The sequence below is a fragment of the Herpailurus yagouaroundi genome, unplaced genomic scaffold (genome assembly GCF_014898765.1).
Source record: "Herpailurus yagouaroundi ecotype Mexico unplaced genomic scaffold, PumYag 205, whole genome shotgun sequence".
Taxonomy (NCBI): Eukaryota; Metazoa; Chordata; class Mammalia; order Carnivora; family Felidae; genus Herpailurus; species Herpailurus yagouaroundi.
In genome coordinates, this window is record NW_024412436.1 from 1,893,619 (window position 1) to 1,913,408 (window position 19,790).

Sequence of the window (19,790 nt, forward strand, 5' to 3'; positions counted from 1 at the left end):
AAAGGCAAGAAATAGACTGTGTTCATTTATTTTTTTCTTCTTTGCTAATCTTAGTTTACTCTTCCCCACAAATTTTATTATCAGTTTGTCAAGTTTCAGATAACAAACTTTTGTAACTTGACTGGAATAACATCTAATGCAGAAGTTATTTTGCCAATTATTAGACACTAATTTGTCTAATATATTTGTAACATATGTATAAGGAACTGCTAAGAGTCCCAGAATACTTACCAAGGAGAAATAACATTAAATTCCATGAGGAAACAAATTTGCAAAGCAGATCAAAAAAATATTTAAACTTGAGGGGTGCCTCGGTGGCTCAGTTGACTAAGAGTTCGACTCTTGATTTCAGCTCAGGTCACGATCTCGTGTTTTGTGAGACTGAGCTCTGTGTTGGGCACTGACAGCGTGGAGCCTGCTTGGGATTCTGTCTCTCCCTCCCTTTCTGCCCCTCCCCACCCTGCTGATGTTCTCTCAAAATAAATAAAGCTCAATTTTTTTTTTTTAATTTGAAAAAGAGAAAATATAAGCATTTTAAAAAGTCTTCATTTTCTAAATTCCCTATACCCAAGCCCAAAAATCTTACCTGCTGCAGACTGAGACACATAGACTTGTGGACTCTGTTGTTGCTGGGCAATAAGGGAAGGCATACAGCTTAACTGTGAAAAATGACTTGCAGAAGGTAGGCTGCTTGTCTGTAACTGCTGGGGTTTCACTTTACAAATATTAGGAGGGTCTGATGTGGTTGTAGATTTTGTACTCAAAGAAGAGGTAGTGTATGTACCAGCTCCTATACATGGGAGAGGGGGAAAGTAGCATATTTTCAAGTGCCACTGTTGTTCACTGTAAAATAACTCAAGCACCAGCTGGAAACTGGCAAATTCATGTTTATGTTCCCCACGTACTTAAGTAACAATCACCAAATGTAAACAAGACTATAAAATTTGGGGAAATATATACAATAAAAACATACAAAGAGAAGACAATTTCAAAATACTACTCATAAAATAAGGTGGCCAAGGGCCTACAGGGTTGTTACAGTTTGGTCTCCAACTAATAGTGTTTAATCATCATAAAGAAAAGGAAGGTCAAGAGCTTCATTCATTTATGGCTAGGCTAAATGTAACAAGACAGAAGGATGAAATGCTGCACCTTATGAAAAATTAAGGATGTAAATGCATCTCAAGAGATCACAACTGCTCCTAAAAGTCACGTAAACAAAAGGTTAGAGTTTTTCTTCTTTCCAGCAAAATACCTTAAGGGTAATCTTAAGAGCCGCATTCATTTATGAATATTTACAAACATCTACTAAGGTCAAGCATAGACATTAAGAATATAGAAGAACAAAGTGCTGCACCTTAAAAATCATTAATGTAAAAGGAGCCTTCAGAGATCACAAGTGCTCTTGAAAGTCATATAAACTTAAGGTTATAGTCAGTCCCCTCCCTCCTGGTATATATACCAGCAAAAAACAGGTATGTGATGATACCTTAAAAACAAAGACAAATTATTAGTAAATAAGTAGAGTTATAAAACTTAAGATCTTGAGGGATCAATTAGTTCTGTAGATCAGTGAGCTTTAATGACTGTAACACTGGAGGAATGACAATACTGGCATTTGATTAAAAAGTGAGATGTAATCATCATTCTTTTCAGACTTCAAAAGATGTTCTAAGAGAGGACCAAGATCAAGGTACGTTTGTTCTTCCTTTCACTTGAGTTTCTAGCAGTAGGATAATTGGGCAGGAAGTATAAAAATTTATCTTAATCGAGGACAGTGTGGGGGAACCAGACCTGGAGGAAAGAAGTACACTTGACCCTTGAACAATACAGGTTTGAACAGTGTGGGGCGGTCCCTCCACTTACACATAGACTTCCCCCTGCCCGCCCCGCAATTAAATACAGTACGGTACTGTAAATGTATTTTCTCTTATGATTTTTTTTAGTAACATTCTCTGTTCTCTTTATTGCCAAGAATACAGTATATAACACATGTAACAGACAAAGTATATATTAATCGGCTACTTGTATCAGTAAGGTTTCTGGTCAATAGTAGGCTATTAGTAGTTCATTTGGGTGGGGAAGGGAGGAGTCAAAAGTTATACCTAGGGAAAAGGTTATCCTGGGGTTTTGTTTTGTCTGTTTTTGTTTGTTTTTTGACTGCGCGGGGGAGGGGAGGGTCAATGCCCCTAACCCCTGCGTTGTTCAAGCTGGGTCCAAAGAAAGATGTAGGAACCTTCCCAGTCCCTTTATTTCCTAATCTCCCCACCACACTCCCCTCCTGGTTGCTTTACAGTCCCAACTCCTATCCACCCAAATGACTGGGTACAATGCTAAGTATAATGAAGATGTCTTACAAATTCATGGTAGGGAATGCTTGAAAGGGTCTTAAAGAGGGAAGAGAAATAGAATACTCTATGATTTGAATCTCTATGCTTGTCTTGATACATACTTTTGATTCATACTTTTGATAACACCAAAATAACGGTAGTATATTCTAAAGACCAATTCTTTTGGTATAGAATGCCAGAATATTGAAAGGCAGTAGTGCAATCACTAAATGAGAACCAAAGAAAGTAAATTATGTGCTGGATTATTTTATATCTTTTGGAAAGCAGCTTCTGTTGCTTTGGAAAACATTACAGAATATTGGGAAAGCTTGAAATGAAATTTGTTTTCAATATAAGAAATCTGGTTATACATATGGTAAAAGGGTGTACTTTCCTAGAGTCGAGCATTTTAGAAATGTAATTACTTAAGAACTGTAAAGTCCCCAAATGAGATATAGTTTAATGAAAGGATTACATACTAGCAAAAAATTTAAGGAAGAAAAACACTTTCTAACCTGGGGTCTTCATGGACTCTCCTTAAAAACAGATGAAACAAAAAACAAAACCCACTAGATATCATCTCGTCAAATAACAGACTGGAAATTCTTTACCCCTAATTCTTCACCAGAAAATACACGTCATCACAATAGATTTAGGCCAACAATTCCTTCAAATGAGATACAGATCACAAAAATCTGCAGCTTGTGTGATTCTTTGTTATTTCTGAATTGGACTATTAGCTATATATATAGGTTAAAAACTAAAAATCCAACTATGAATTTTATAGAAAAATTTAGAGGAAAAAGAGAAACATCTTTTCGCCAATTACTTATTAGTACCTAGGGGGGGGGGGTTGTTGCAAGCACACAGAAAGGCATGGGGGTGGGCAAGAAGAGTTTACAAAACAGCTAATGATCAGACCTTGTGCAGCCTTAAATATTTTAAAAATAGTAGGTTTTGGGGATAGTAAACAGGAAAAGATCATAGGAAATGTTAAATAATTAAGACATTTAAAGGAAAGGTATAAAACCTTCTACCTGATAGTGATGTTGTGGGAGTGACTGAAGCAACAGGAATCTGAGGCATTGATGCACTTGAGAATGAATTGTAATTAGCAGGGCTGGGCCCACTGGCACTACTGCTGACTCCACTTGCAATTGGAGGTGCTGTGGAAGTTACTGGAGACCCCTTTTCCCGTACATTTGGAGAATTCTCCCATGCCTTACGTGCCGACTCCATCTATAATAAAATGGACATTTTTTTTAAAGGGGGAAAAAAAGCAAAGGCAGAATACACATACCAACATACACATGTGTGCATATATTTAAATTCCAAATATAAAAATAAATAAATAAATAAATAAATAAATAAATAAATAAATAAATTCCAAATATGATCCTTCAAAAAAACTGCAAAAATTTAAAAGATTAAAATCCTACGGCTTTCAAACCTTTCACTTTCCCCTTTATCTTTGTTCCCTTGCTCTAACTGGGAGGCAGTAGGCTGTAGTTGTGTATCTAAAGAGAGCTTGTTGACAGCTTTGGCAAAGAAGTCAGTGAAATATAAAGTCAAAGCTCCTGCATCATGTCCATAGGAGTCCCCACCCCTCCAGATGAATAAAGAAACAGAAATGTCCTGCCCCTTAGGACTGACCTAAGGCTCTGACTCCAGTTGGAAAGGCACTGAAGGCCCTCCATAAATACCTATTCCTTCTGTATAAGGCAGTTGTCAAATGGCAGATGACAGGCACCTTTTGTTTGGCTGTTTTATGTTCAGCGTTTTAAAAGGCAAAGTAACCAGATAGGTTTTAGGCTTGGGTGCAGTAGAAATAGGTCTTGTTTTACACTCAGACCTCAACAAGCATTTCAGATACTGACTGCTGCCATTTGAATTTGTGACTATGGGCTTTACCTGTAGTCTCTTAGTTTCTTAAAATGTAGAAACAGGTTGCATTTTCATTTACCTAGACCAGTGCAACTGAACAGAAATGTAAATGCAAGCCATATATATAATCTTAAATTTTCTAACGTGTATTTATTTTTGATACAGGGAGAGACAGACCATGAACAGGGGAGGGTCAGAGAGAGGGAGACACAGAATCTGAAGCAGGCTCCAGGCTCTGAGTTGTCAGCACAGAGCCTGACACGGGGCTAGAACTCACGGACCGCGAGATCATGACCTGAGCTGAAGTTGGCCGCTTAACTGACTGAGCCACCCAGGCGCCCCATAATCTTAAATTTTCTAATAGCCACATTTTGAAAAACTAAAGAGATAATACTAATATCGATAACATCTTTTATTCAACCCAATGCATCCACAATGTAAATTAAAAACTACACATCAACACAAAAATTGACATGTTTTAATTTTTAAAACTATTAACATTTCAGATCCGGTGTCTATTTTACACTTACAGCACACACCTCAACTTGGACCAGCCCATTTAAGTGCTTACTAACTACATGTGGTGAGTGGATCCTGAACTGGATGGCACAGATGTAGATCTTCAACAGGAAGGAACATATACACAGATTGTGGCGTTTTTAGACCTACTGGTCAAAATACTGGGCCAAGAAAAAATGCTGAAAGTAATCTATAAAATTCGGCTGTAAAAAAATCAAGTAACAATTTTTAATGCCATAGTTAAGATGTTGTAGGTCTTTGAAATACCAACTTAAAAATACTAATTTTTCCCCTTGACAAAAACTGTCAACAAAATCCATGTAATAGAACTTTTCTATACTCATATATTACCCAACTAAAGAGAGATGTCAGAAGAAGTGAAAGTAAAGAAACTAGAGAAGTTTTAAGCTAATGACATTTAATTTAAACTCATTTGAATTTTAAATGTATATTTCTTCTTGGAATGTCAAAAACTAAGTGAAAAGCAGTGTTGAATAGGTTCTCTGAAGAATTAACTGGCCTAAAGAATTTATGATGATATATTTGCCTATGTGAAATTAGACTAGCCTTGAATAGCATACAGTCAAAACCACACATTAAGACACAGTATAAAACACAGACTGAGACAGTCCTTCGAGTGGAAAAACAACGGCTGAGTAGGAACTGGTAATAAAGAGGAAGGACTGGGGAAAGATGGGGGCTGACACAAAGCAGAATGGTTACCTCATAAAATTTTAGTCTCAAACTTCTAGAACTGAACATTGGCCAACATGTCTCCCCCTCTCGTGAAGACCATCAAAGATTCGCTGTCAACCAATGCAGCATTAGGAGGCCCCGCTATAGAGGTTATACTTGCCCAAATTACAGAACTGAACAAACAGCACCAATGGAATAAACATACACACTTTAAAAAACCTTCACTTTATTTCATGTCTGTGCTTTTTTAAAAAACCTGACTAATCTGGAGGTGAGTGGAAATGGATTTAAAATTCTCAACTCAACTGTAAAAAAGCGTCAGTGACACAGGTCAAAGTTATAAACACAAAAGGAGTTTTAAAAACAAGCCTAAATTTCTTGATATAAAAAAAATGTGTGTTGTCTATTATCTCTTTTGCCCTCTCATTCAAAATTATCCAACAAAAATCAAATCAAAATCACTTGTAATTACCTCATTATAAAATATTCTACTTATTACAGTGCATTCATTCAATTCACATGATTTACAGGAAAGATAGAAAATTAAGTCTTACCATTACTGGTACTTAGGATAAAAAACCATGCAACACCAAGCTAGTTGGTTTGTTTTGTACACAACTGATGTATCCAAAAACTATGGTCCCTGAGAGGGACTCAGTACAAACACGGAATATAAGTGCTCTCCTGTATTTTTAACACAAAATTCGCAACCGTAACAAGCCTCACTTTAAAGTGGATTTAGAAATTAATAAAATTTTAGGGTATAATTTGACATAACTATTTCCTCAGCTTAGTAGTGTTGCTTACCACACAAAACAAGTTAAAAATACCAAAAGAATATTTTTAACGTGTGTCCCCTTGCATGCACTCATCAAGGACCTTTAGAGCAGGACGTTGTACATACCTTGAAGGTGAGGCTGAAAGTAGTGGGAGGAGCTGAAGTGAGGCTGGAGCTCTGTTGGATAGTCTCCCTCTTAGGGAGGGGGAGGGTGTTGGGCAGGGGCACCTGAAAAGGTAGGCAACACATATCATCATCAAAGTTGCTACAAAAGCCCCATTACGGAGAATGCTAAAGTACTCTTTAAGGGTGTTTATTTTTCATCAGAGCCAACAGGAATATTTCATTACTTAGAGTTACATTGTATCTGCAGTAATTGATATTTTTGGACATCTTAGAGAAATGCAATCTGCTTTTTAAATGCATATTATTAAAGAAAAAGATCTGTTCCAAATATAAGGTATACACTCAAAGGCAGTTAAAATTTTTTTAAATTTATTTAGAGAGAGAGAATCCCAAGCAGGCTCCACACTGGCAGCACATGGCCTGATGCAGGGCTTGATCCCATGACCAAGAAATCATGGCCTGAGCCGAAATCAAGAGTTGCATGCTTAACCAACTGAGCCACCCAGGTGTCCTGCCTCGCATATTCTAATGTGTATACTAATCACCAGGGGATGTTATTAAAATGTAGATTCTAGTCAGCTGGAGTGAGGTAAGGCCTAAAATCCTGCATTTCAAACAGGTACCCAAGTGGTGATGCTTCCTAGACCATACATTACATTACATTACGTAGCAGAGCTCTAAGGAATATAATTTCCATTAAAATTTTCAGGGACCCATGGGTTCTATCAGAAGCATTTAACATGATAATGTAAATATTAAGAAATTAATCTCCTTCCTGCAATTTAGTCAATACTCTTATAACTAGATTCAAAAACAAAAGTCAAATTGGGAGGAAAGTACAGAATATTGCTACCACCCTGTTACACTGAGCAACCTGGCTCGCTCTAGTTATAACATGATTATGGCAAATATTGTCAGAAAGGTGAATATATTACAAACTTTCTACACATATCTTTTCCCCTCTAAGTCTCTAGACCTTGAGATTTTATTATGTACTACAGTATGATTGATTTTGATGGTTCACTTATTCAGATAAAATGAGATGCTTAGCGAGCATTTTAAGGTAATCATTTTAAGATCACTTTGTGTGTGGTACTATGGAGTACTAACAAATTGAGAATACCATGGACTACTTAATGGAGATTACTTTATACATTTTTTAAATAGCTGTGCTAGGAATATTAATTAAAAAAAAAAAAACAAAACAACAAAACAGGGGCGCCTGGGTGGCTCAGTCGGTTGAGCGTCTGACTTCAGCTCAGGTCATGATCTCGCAGTCTGTGAGTTTGAGCCCCGTGCCGGGCTCTGTGCTGACAGCTCAGAGCCTGGAGTCTGCTTTGGATTCTGTGTCTCCCTCTCTCTCTGCCCCTCCCCCGCTCATGCTCTGTCTCTCTGTCAAAAAAATAAAATAAAAACATTAAAAAATAATAAAATAAAATAAAAACATTAAAAAAATTAAAAAAAAAACCCAACACCTGCATTTAAATCTTCAAGACATTCAAAGATTCAAGATTCAAAATGATTGTAACATTAAGTAATACTATCCAATAAACACCAGCTAAATATCTTAAATAAGTAGATTAAGCCTTGATAAGGGGAATAAACCTTTACCAAGAATAATTTTTTCAAAACACAAAAGCTCTATGCATAAAACCCTCAAACACACTAATGAGTGAAAAAGGAACATTTCAAAAGGTCCTAAAATTTTTCCCATGTAGGACATTTTTTTTTTAAAGTATTTATTTTGAGAGAGTACGTGAGCAGGGGAGGGGCAGAGAGAAAAGGAGAGAATCCCAAACAGGCCCTGCACTGTCAGCGCAGAGCCCAACGCGGGGCTCGAACCCAGGAACAGTGAGATCATGACCCGAGCCGAAACTTAGAGCTGGACGCTCAACCGACTAAGCACCCCAGGCCCCCCTAGGACATTAGTTTTTAACGCTACGTTAGTTAAGTTCAGAATCACCACTAGACTTGGCACAAATAAGCACCACTGTGAAATCACTCCAAACTGATGACCACCTGTAATTCTCCCTGACCCAAGATGATCCTCCTGTTTTCACACATGCTGTGGATACACAGCTAAAAAGCAAATGTAGACTACTTGCTCAGACACAGTCTGGGTCTCTCTCTTTTAGTTATCCTGCATGCACAAGGAACTACACTTTGATTAGCACTGCGGATCACACGGAAACCATGAAAACACTCTCATGAATATTTTCAATGACTTTTAAGGGTTCTGAGAACTTATCCATATTTCATGAACCATATTTTTAGAGGGTGGTCTGGCAGAAAGCATCATACACTTTCTTGAAAAAGTGTCATCTAAAAATTTTTTTTTAATGAGAGAAGACAAAGTATAATTCAACTTTATGTTGAGGCTTACTGATTCAGTATTTGATAATCAACATAGTGGTATCCACACTTATCTGACAGGGAGTCTTTCTGTCCTTTCCAAATTTCCCATTACTTCTTAGAGGAAATTAAAGAAACTTAAGACTATCTCCAAAAAGGTAAGGGAAAAGGGATTTGGTATATCAAGAGAGGCTCTATTACATGGAAAAGCTGGAGACATTACATTAATCAGCTCCTGAGGAGCTCTCCTATCACTAACAGAAAACATGAAACATACTCCTTTCTCTCTCCCTTTTCCTCAGTCCTATGGCCTGACCACTAAAGTTGGATTAAATGATCCCTAATGCACTTTATGTCTCTAAAATTCTATATACTTGATGCCAGATGGAAAACTAGAAAGCACAGGGAAAAACATCTGTAAGACCTAAGAGTTTTATTCTCAGAATGACAGAGTTAAAGCCCTTTGTGTGAAAGGTTGAAATATATCTGTGAAGGAGATTTTTGAAAAGAATGAGCCTTATTGTATATTTTAAAAAGAGAGCAACTGACCAAATTTCCACCACACCTGCCCTCCATAACAAGGGCCGCATGTGTAACTCTAAAATGCTCTTCCACCGCAGAGGGTTACCTAACTTGTCTGGGCTTATAATTTTTCACTTGTCAATGAACTAGGCAAAATGAGGGACTGTAACGACTTAACATAATCTTGAATTATAACACGGCTGTTCTGGAAAACTACAGCCAAATTTACGTCACTTACTATCACTTAAAAAAAAATTTTTTTAATGCTTATTTTTTCAGAGACAGAGACAGACAGACCACAAACTGGAAGGGACAGAGAGAGAGAGGGAGACACAGAATTGGAAGCAGGCTCCAGGCTCTGAGCTGTCAGCACAGAGCCTGACGTGAGACTTGAACTCACGAACTGCGAGATCATGACCTGAGCCAAAGCTGGATGCTCAACCAGCTAAGTCACCCAGGTGCCCCAACTTACTATCACTTTTTAACAGAGCATTTGAGAGTTTCTGAAGTACAGTACTTACACATATGTTACAACTCAATCTTTACAACAGGAATGTTGCTAAGATACAATGTAATTTTTTTTAAGCTCAAAAAGAAACACAAGGAATCTTTGGCAACACTCTTTTTGTTTTAATTGAGTGAGCTTTCACTGCATTATGAAAGGTTTCATTTAAGAACAAAATTATCAACCAAATAAATTATTGGATCTGTAGAATGTAAAAGGAAAGAACAAAATTCTTAACCAAAACCAGGTTAACAGGATTAGTACTTATGAAACTAAGCCTAAGCTTTGACTATTTTTGGTACTTATTGTTATGAGTGCCCCAAAATACAAATTGACTAGGACCTTTCCCAGAGAGGAATTAAGTATCGGTCACACGGTATGTATCAGGTAACAACAGCAGGTCCCTGACCAAACCTGAACGTCCGAAGTTGATTACTCACATCGTTAACCAAAGTGTCCTCCATCTTTGCACTATTAGTAGCCACAGTGTTAGGCAGAGAAGAGGAAGGTGTAGTATAGTCTGTCACAGACTCCTGTGGAGCAGTAATAGAAAAAAATACGCTGTAAACTAAATTAGTGACTCACCTTCTAATGATAGCCTAACAGATGTAAAGTTGTTTTGGAGAAAGCAGAAGAGGAGATCTTAAGACTCAAATTACTCAAATCTTTAAAAGCAATAGTGTGATAAAACAAACGTGGACTCACCACTGAAGGGGTGACATTTCAACTACTGCTGGGGTCCTGTACAGTTTTTTTTTTAATGCATTGCTATACTGTACAATTACACTCCAATTACAACTTAAAAAATTTACATGCATTTGCACAGTAGGAGGCTGCCAACAGTACCATTTATTTCTGTGGATTACTAAAAGAACTCTATGTGGTTCTCATACTTAATCTATAGCTTACTTTCAACTACTGTTTTTTTTTTTTTTATTCTCTTCAAAATACAACACAGATAAGTGAGTGTCAAGATCTTAGTTGTTGCACTTAGGTTTTAGGATAAACCTGTTTATCTTCATGAATCTGTTCTTTAAATATGGTAGAGTTGGATCATCCGAGTTTTTTGTTTACATGTATTGAGTTGTATAGCAATTAAAAGGAACGAAATATTCAAATATGAAAGTTTCCACCTACCTTTCTTCTCATTGAGTATATGAACCAGAGTGAACACAAAAGGGCAGGTATAAATTTTGCCATTCCCACAAGCATTGGTCCATATAAGTCACTCAGTGTATCTTGCCATAATGAGTATTTTTAAAGATCTGCACCTTTCATTCAATGAGGTCCCTAAACACTAGTCAATGATTTCCTCTGGTGCTCAAGCAATGGAAGTGATCTACTGCAACCCTGGAAGAAAACTGGCTATCCTGGAGTCACTAAAAATTTGATTTGACCTACTTCCTAATTTCAAAATCTTACTAGTGGGCAAGGTAAGGCTCCACTGTAACACCATTAACAAAATAAAAACACACCACAATCCTTTCAAAGCTTGTCAAAGCCCAATGAAAAGCATTCGAATCTTGTGTGCACATTTTTCTCTTAAACTACTCAGTCCAGAATTAAGAATAAATTTCCACAGAAAGAAATAATTTATTATAAGGAATTTCTTTAGATCACAAATACATACCATGCAATAAAAGAGTCTCTGCAGAATAAACCATTAGTTTATAGAATTATATGCCTCAAGCCAAAGAAGAGGAAGAGGAAGAGGAAGAGGAAGAGAAAGAAGAAAGAAGAAGAAAGAGAAAGATGAAGGAAGAGAGAAGAGGATTACTGCTGTGTTCCCCACTCATTCAGACATGGTTTGCATCAACCGAGCCGGTCACCACTGCATGTTGCCTACCTTCACATTAGTGCCATATTCTGTGGATGAGACTGAAATCATTGTTCCTATTTCGGTAGACATTTCAGCAACTGCTTTGGTTTCCTTTGTTGTTACAGGATCTGTATTTCTGACTGTAGCAGCGCTTGGTTTCTCTTGTCCTTCTGGCTCCACCTGTTGGGCATCTTTCACCTTTCTATTTTTTAACGATCGCTCTTTTCCAATAGGACCTGGTTTGTGTTCTTTGTTTTCTACTGGACTCAAATCTGGAAGCTAAAAATTCAATATTTATGACAAAAAGGCATCACGACCAAAGACAATTCATTGAAAATTAATTCAACTTTGAAACTGTTAACCATTCTCCTTTAAATGTTAGTGGCTTTCATATGAATTAGATTTACCTTCTGGGCTTTGATAGGGCCTGCCCGAGGCTGCTTCTGCCGTTGTTCTTTCGGTTCGGGTATCTTGTCAGTGTTTTTTTCCGAAAGCACAGGCACAATTTCATTTTCATTCCCATTTGAAGCTGGAGCACCAAACTGAATTGTGTCAATGCCAATTTCAACTCCACTTTCTTGACCATTCTTTGTTCCCTAGGAAAATATTTTAAAACTTGATTATTATCAAAGCAAACGGAGTTCAAAGATGACTTAATGATGTATGTAGCACATATTTCATAACAGGAGGTTTGAAGCAATCTATGCATTAACTGACACTGATCATGTTTTAAGAGAACTTTCCTTTAGCCACTACTGATCTGTATTAAAAAACGACTCATAAAATGAAAACCAGGACAAGACTTACGTTTTCTAAAGTCCTGGCTTTAAGAGTTAGAAGTTTGAGTGTGGGCAAATCATAGCCTCAAGCTACTCACTCATTTATAACAAATGTAAAAGCAACAGACACACAAAGACAGCATCAGCAACAAATAAACGGATGAGGGAGAGAAGAAAGATAGGAACACGTGTCACATACTTTCCTTTAAAAGAAAATGAAATAATGTCCATGAAAATACTGTGTTTGGTAATAGAGTGCACACAATTTAGGAATCAAATTAAACTGCTAACTTATGTGGCATCTTTGTGCAAGGCACTAATCCAGACACCAGGACTCTAACTTAATCTAACTTGCAGAATGTGCATTATAGCATATGGAGAAAATGAACAACTTGAAAGGGATATGCAAAAATCAATACATGGTTAAGTCACTTCAGATTGGTGGACAAAAAAGGCCCTGAGGAGGTCACACCGAAACTTAATCTAAAAGACCGAATCAGGGGGAAGTGTTTCTAGCAGAGAAAACACCCGGTGTAAAGGTTAAGAATTAAAAAAAGGGTAGTGGAGGCTGGAACATAGCAGGTGTCAGCAGCTGTGGTAGAAGATGAACAAGTGGAAAGCTAGACAAATGAACAAACAAAACTTGGGACAAGGTTCAACTTCAGGCCTTGGTCTTACAATCAAATCATTATGTCCTATCAGCGTAGGTATCCCTGAACTTAGTGTATCGGTCAATTTCTGTGTAAGGTTACTGTTACATTTATCACTGTAACAATATCAACGGTATGAAAAGAACATGCCATTCAGATTTTATTTTATTTTGTTTACTGGGCAGAGGGGGCTGGAGGAGAACCTTAAGCAGGCCCCAAGCTCAGCGTGGAGCCTGACACGGAGCTAGATCCCACGACCCCTGGATCATGACCTGAGCCGAAATTAAGAGTCGGATGCTCAACTGACGGAGCTACCCAGGTGCCCTCAGATTTACTTTTAATATGTGAATATTCTCTTTCAAATACAGGCAAACATTATTGATGTAACTTAGAATAAAAATCTCTATTTGCTTTAGTCAATGATGAAATTCTATAATCCAGTATAAATGTACACTTAACATTAGAAAAGCAAAATAGTGCAGAAATTAATCACTGAAAACTATTGATTTTATGTACAGAAACAATTAAGAACTTATACATAGTTTAATGAAATGCAAAAACAGATTGACAGGTAATAATAGCACTATTACAGAATGTGAGTTTTAGGAAGAATATCATATCCCTTGAAACAAAAAATATTTATAATGAAACTGAGATCATATTATATCACCAATCTTGATGGGTCTATTTGGTGTATCTAACATTCATAGCACTGAGTGAAACTATCATAAAGAACTGTACTTCGGGGTGCCTGGGTGGCTCAAACCGACGCCAGGCTCCGTACTGACAGTGCACAACCTGCTTGGGATTCTTCTTCTCTCTCTCAAAACAAACAAACAAACAAACAAACAAACAAACAAACATTTAAAGGGGAAAAAAAGAACTGTATTTCACTAGAGTCATTCAAGAAATCCCATTAAGGAACACCTTCCATCCATGAAATGAATTAAAAGTGAAATGTAACTTTGCTAGCTCAAAGTTCACCATGAGGCAATATTCCAAAATCATGTGCAATGATCAACCAAAAAATCACATTCTATCCAGAAAACATAAAAAGGATAAAGAAAGATGTGAAAAAAATGAAATACCACCAAAGTATCTTCCTCTGCTACCTGTCTGAAGGCAGATGTGAGCATTCTTTCAAGTATGCTTTCTCCTGCAGTACTGGAAACCCATAGGAGAATGTCTACAAGAAAAATCTTGCAGCTAAGAGTGCTGAAAAATCATTCCAGTACTTCAACGTCAATTTAAAAACTGGTAACAAACAGTTTAATAAACTCATTGAATCCAGTGTACCCGTCCGAAACACAAGAAACACTTTCCACCCCGTCTTTTGTTATCAGTATGAAATAGCTTGAACTTCCTATATAAAAAACGCTACGATTAATCCTAATGCCTATACCAACAGGAAGAAGAAAAATGATTAAACTGAGGATCTTAAATACTGAATGCAGTGACTCCAAATTATACTTTTCTCTACAGGCATTTTTTCCCTCCCACTTTCTCTTAAATTCACTCTAACCAGGCTTTCATGCCTACCGCTCCACTGACACTACCCTTGTCAAAGTCACCAGTGACCACCACATTATTAGTTTCAATTCTCAGGCCTATCTTACTTGACCTTTCAGCAGAATCTGACACATTCAATTTATCCCTCCTCTTTTCAACTCATTGTTCACTTAGATCCTCCAGGGTACTTTTCCAATCACAGCTTTTTATGAGTTGGAAAGCCTGAGGACTTAGCTTCTGATTCTCTTCTCTTTTCTAACCACTCTTAGAATTCATTCTCCTCTGGTGGCCTCATCCAACCGCATCACTTTAAGTGCCTACTAATGACTGAAATTCATGTCTCCAAACCAGATCATCTCCTGTGGACTACAGACAGACTCTTCCATCCAACAACCTACCCAACGGCTCCACTTAGATGTGTAACAACCTAAATCTAACGTGCCCCAAACCAAACTCCCTCATCTTTTCCCCCAATGCTGATCCATTTTATAGCTTCCCAATCAAAACTGAAGGAAACTCTATTCCTCTTGTTCAAGTCAAAAACTTTGGAGATAAATCTCATTCTTTTTCACATACGATATTTAATCCATCAGCATGTCAGCTTTATCTTCAAATACCTAAAAACCAACCATTTCTCATCATCTTTAATGCCACTCCTTGGTTTAAGTTAGTGTAGTTTGGTTATTATGATAGCATCTTAACTTCTACTCTTTGCCCCCCCCCCCCCCCCCGACTAGTCTTAACAAACTACTCAGAATAACCTTTTAAAATTCAGGTGCTATTATTCTCTTGCTTAAAACTATCTATTATCTTCCTGCGTCTCCCAAAGGCCCTGTAGGGTCTGTCTTCTGTTATGCTTCTAGCTTCATCTGTTCTCTCTCCATCCCTTAAGTTCACTACAGCCACAGAGACCTCCCTGATCTTCCTCAAACACATCAGCCATATCCCTCTCCCCCGGCTTTTGTATCTGCTATTCTCTGAATGAGGAATTCACTTTTCCTCAGAAATCTTAATAGCTTGCTCTTACCTCTTCTAAGTCTTTAACTCAAATGCTCACCTAAGGGGCATTTCTTAGCCAACCAATTTTAAATGATCTCTATATCTCTTGGGAAATTACTTACATACCTTCCCTACTTGGCTTTTCTCCTCAGCACTGATCACCATTTAACATACTATATGGTATATGTTAGTGGTTCCCTCCCAACCACAACGGAAGCCCTATGCATACAGGGCTTTTTGTCCATTTTTAATCACACTCTCTCCCTGTTTTGTAAACCCATGAGTCAGAACACAGCCTGGTATACCACAAGTCCTCAAGAAATGTTTGTTCAATGAATAAGTGAAAACCTGCTAACCTAGTCATTTACCAATACTGCACATTTGAGAAATTATGGTAAAACTTCTGTAAACACTGCTTCTAAGTAATTATACTAATTAGTCGAGCAAAAACATGGTAGAAAAGTAAAAAAAAAACTAGTAACTGCACTTACATTCTTTGTATCACAAGCACTCTTATTAAGACTTGAATTAAAAAATGTTAACCTCAGGGCACCCGGGTGGCTCAGTGGGTCGAGCATCCACTCTTGATTTTGGCTCAGGTCATGATCTCGAGGTTTGTGGGCTGGAGCTCAAGTCGGGCTCCACACTGACTGCACAGAGCCTGCTTGGGATTCTCTCTCCCTCCCTCTCTGCCCCTCCCCACCTCACAGTCTCTGTCTTTCTCTCTCAAAATAAATATTTTTAACAAACCTAATTAAAAAAAAAAAAAAGTTAACCTTATTAGGTCTAAAGATGAGAAGTAGCTTATAAATGTAGAGATCCAGCAGCAATACTATCACTTAGGAACTTGTTAGAAACGTATCCAGGCCTGGGTGACTGGGTGCCTCAACTGGTTGAGGATCTGACTCTTGATTTTGGCTCAGGTCATAATCTCAGTCTCGGGATCAAACCCATGTCGGGCTCCATGATGAGTGTGAAGCCGGCTTGAGATTCTCTCTCTCTCTGCATCTCTCCCCTGCTTGAGGGGAAGGAAGGAGAGGGAGGGGGAGAGAGAGAGAGAGAGAGAGAGAGAGAGAGACAGACAGACAGACAGAGAGAAGGCGGGAGGGAGGAAGGAATGTATGTAGGTCTCAACCGACCTAATGAAGTGGAAAACTCTGGGCAGTGGTCTCAGCAATCTCTTTTAATAAGTTGTCCAGGTGACTGTGATGCACGCTCAAGTCTGAAAACTATTTTAAGGGAACTCCGGTACACTAACCCCAACTAAGCCCATTATTAAGTCTCCTCCTACCTCTGATGAAGTAGCTGATCCAAACGATGTTAGGGGCTTATTCCACGCACTGACTGAAGGTGGCTGTGGTGGACTAATGGGACCTACTAAAAAGAAGAAGTCACGGGAAATGAGACCATTAAAATTTAGAGCTCGATAATCCCTAACCTATTTTACCTTTTCTTTCAACAGTAGCCTGACAATAAAACAATGACTTTCACGATACACTTAAGAGAATTTTGTAGACCAAAATAAATAGATGTCCCCCGCAAACAGTGTACTTTTTTAATCAACACAAATTGTGTCCATAAAATATGGCTGTTAAAAGTATAACACATTTGTTTTAGAAACAAAGCCTTCAAGAAAGAAAGCGAAGAAAAAAATTACTATTACTGCTTCTTACTAAGAAAAAAAAAGGTGGCTAGGAAAATATGCCAAGTGCATAAATGAAATTGAAAACAAACCTAATATTCTCATGCCATACCCCACCCGTCACTTCTCTGTTGAACTTACATTTCTTTGAGATGTCATTCAGCACAGCTGGTGGGGCCACCTTGTTATCCCATAATTCAGTTGTAAGTGTGCCATGTGACTGTGAGGTCTGGATGGATTTTCCTGTGGCTACGTAATCTGTGCCATTAGGTGTCTGAGCTGAAGGTAGTCTGATCGAAGGTGGTGGCTGTTTTGAAGACTGTGTCGTAGTTTGAAGTGGACTCTGGACTGGTTTGTGAGTCTGGCCCTGAGTCTGGGCTGGTGCGGTGGGGGCTGGAGCAGAGATGGGGACGAGGGCTGGAGCTGAAGGTGGGGCGGGGACTAGGGTCGGGGCTGGGGCCGGGGCCGGGGTTGGGATCGGGGTTGGGCCGGCTGGGGCTGAGGCGGCTGGGGTTGAGGTTGAAGCCGGGGCTAGGGCAGAAGCAAGTATGGGAATGGAGGCTGAGGCGAGGATGGGCACAGAGGCTGGGGCTGAGGCTGGGGCTGAGGTGAGGATGGGGACAGAGGCTGGGGCTGCGGAAGAGACGGTAGCTGCAGCTGAGGTGGAGGGTGGGACAGGAGTGGAGGCCGCGGCTGGGAGTGGAGACGAGGCTGCAGTTAGGCCTGGGGCTGGGGCTGGGGCTGGGGCTGGGGCCGGGCCTGCGCCCGGGGCTGAGGCTGGAGCTGGAGCTGTAGCTGGAGACTGGGCTTGCTGGGGTCCTGTAGCTTGTTTTTTGGCAAATCTTGGAGGAAGCTTAGAAGTCTGACTTCTTCCCTTCTCATTTGCATTCTTTTTGTTCCAGACCTTAAAAAATTGTTAAGAAACATTTTTGTCAATAATGTAGCTGAAAGTTAACGGTCTATGAATATCTCTAACAAGATCTACTAATTTAGTCCCTTTAGTTTGCAAAATAGGTACTTGATAGAGCAAAAATATCAAAGCTGCAATGAGATTTTAAATTATGGAAACCCAAGATGTTACTAGGGACAAAAGACAAATATGTATTATACATTCTTGATATATAGTTTCATAATCTCTTTCACAATTCTAAAGTCAAAAAATTAAGGAATTTTTCAGTGAATTCAACTGGCAGCAAAGTCTGCCCTGATCTGGGGCACCTGGGTGGCTCAGTCGGTTAAGCGTCCGACTTTAGCTCAGCTCATGGTCTCGAGGTCAAGAGTTTGAGCCCCACATCGGGCTCTGTGCTGACAGCTCAGAGCCTGAAGCCTGCTTCGGATTCTGTATTTTCCCCTCTTTCTCTGCTCCTCCCCTGCTTGTGTGTTCTCTCTCTCTCAAATTAAAAAAAAAAAAAAAAAAAAAATCTGACCTGATCTGACAAAAAACTACTTACTGGCTTCGCTCAACTTACATCTGCCACAGAAATATTAATCTGTGGGTGTGCTGGGGTCTTATGCTATATAGGATACCATTTTTACCTTAAAAATGTAGTGAATGAATAGATAAATAGACAAATGAATGAATGACTTCTGAAAATATCTAGTCCCAAGGGCTATATTCAACTGAACTCAATATTACCATTCACATAGAATTTTTACAGTGTTTCTTGTTTTTGGGCCTTCTCATTTGTTAGAGCTTATTATCACTAAGATCTATGTATTTTATTTATTTTTATCCTGTGTCAGCATTTGGTAAAATGGATGTCTGGGTTGATTTAAATGGGGTAAGTTACCTTGATGCATACTGTGTGTTTAAATGAACTAGTTTAGATTATAATTAAAACTTTTACAGGTCAAGAATCTGCAATTTATTGTATCATGGCAGGTGTCTTCAAGAGCTTCCCGAGATAATTTAAAATTAAATAGCTCTGCCATGAAGTAAGATGGGACAAATAAGATGACCAGTACTGAAACATGAAACATTCCTGAATGAAAGACAGTCTTCTCTACGGCAAATAGTGAGCTATGGTGATTACATTCTATTTAACATTTACCTCAATTCTGGTTAAAAACAATTTAAAGTTGTGACAATCAAAGCCATTTAGAACACATGAATAAATGCAGCCTTGGTATTATAGGTAGATAGAAACCTTTTGATTATTTGCTAATATATTTTGGGCAACAATCTAAGTATCTAGTAACAAACTGAAACACTAAACCTGTATGATTTGTTCTTCCTTCTTTCGACGTTCCTCATCCTGTAAACGTTTTTGTTGTTTTTTGGAAACCACTTCCGTAAAACCATCATCATTCAAATTTGACTGGGGGTCTTCAACTACTGTTACTTCAGGATGGTCGTCAATTATAACAACACCTATGGGTATGGAAAAAGATTTAAAATGATATTTTCTGTTTTTCAAATGAAAAGATAAACACATGTTTAATCCAATAGTGAAGAAAGAAAGAAAGAAAGAAAGAAAGAAAGAAAGAAAGAAAGAAAGAAAATAGAAAGGCAAAGCAAAAATCTCGTTCTGATAATCCACAGTATAACCCAATTCCCAAACCATAAAGTAGCCATTTGTTACTAAGATTTGAAGAGACTTAATAGATACATGATTTCATAAATAAGGTTAAAATTTTTTTTGACTTTTTGAAGTCCCTGAATGATATGCATCTTCCGGGG

At 38.3% G+C, this 19,790-nt stretch overlaps 1 protein-coding gene across 4 annotated transcripts in view; it reads right to left on the minus strand.

The window, feature by feature from the left end:
- PRRC2C (proline rich coiled-coil 2C) overlaps nt 1–19,790 on the minus strand; it is a 95,247-nt gene that overhangs the window by 12,231 nt on the left and 63,226 nt on the right. For all 4 annotated transcript variants that reach the window (XM_040451708.1, XM_040451706.1, XM_040451707.1 and 1 more), the window contains exons 18-26: nt 19,327–19,481; nt 17,252–18,014; nt 16,760–16,845; nt 11,939–12,127; nt 11,559–11,810; nt 10,153–10,245; nt 6,334–6,435; nt 3,368–3,569; nt 587–790 (exon numbers count right to left, since the gene is read on the minus strand). In XM_040451708.1, the coding sequence (XP_040307642.1) occupies nt 587–790; nt 3,368–3,569; nt 6,334–6,435; nt 10,153–10,245; nt 11,559–11,810; nt 11,939–12,127; nt 16,760–16,845; nt 17,252–18,014; nt 19,327–19,481 (2,046 nt within the window). The remainder of the gene's footprint in view (nt 1–586; nt 791–3,367; nt 3,570–6,333; nt 6,436–10,152; nt 10,246–11,558; nt 11,811–11,938; nt 12,128–16,759; nt 16,846–17,251; nt 18,015–19,326; nt 19,482–19,790) is intronic.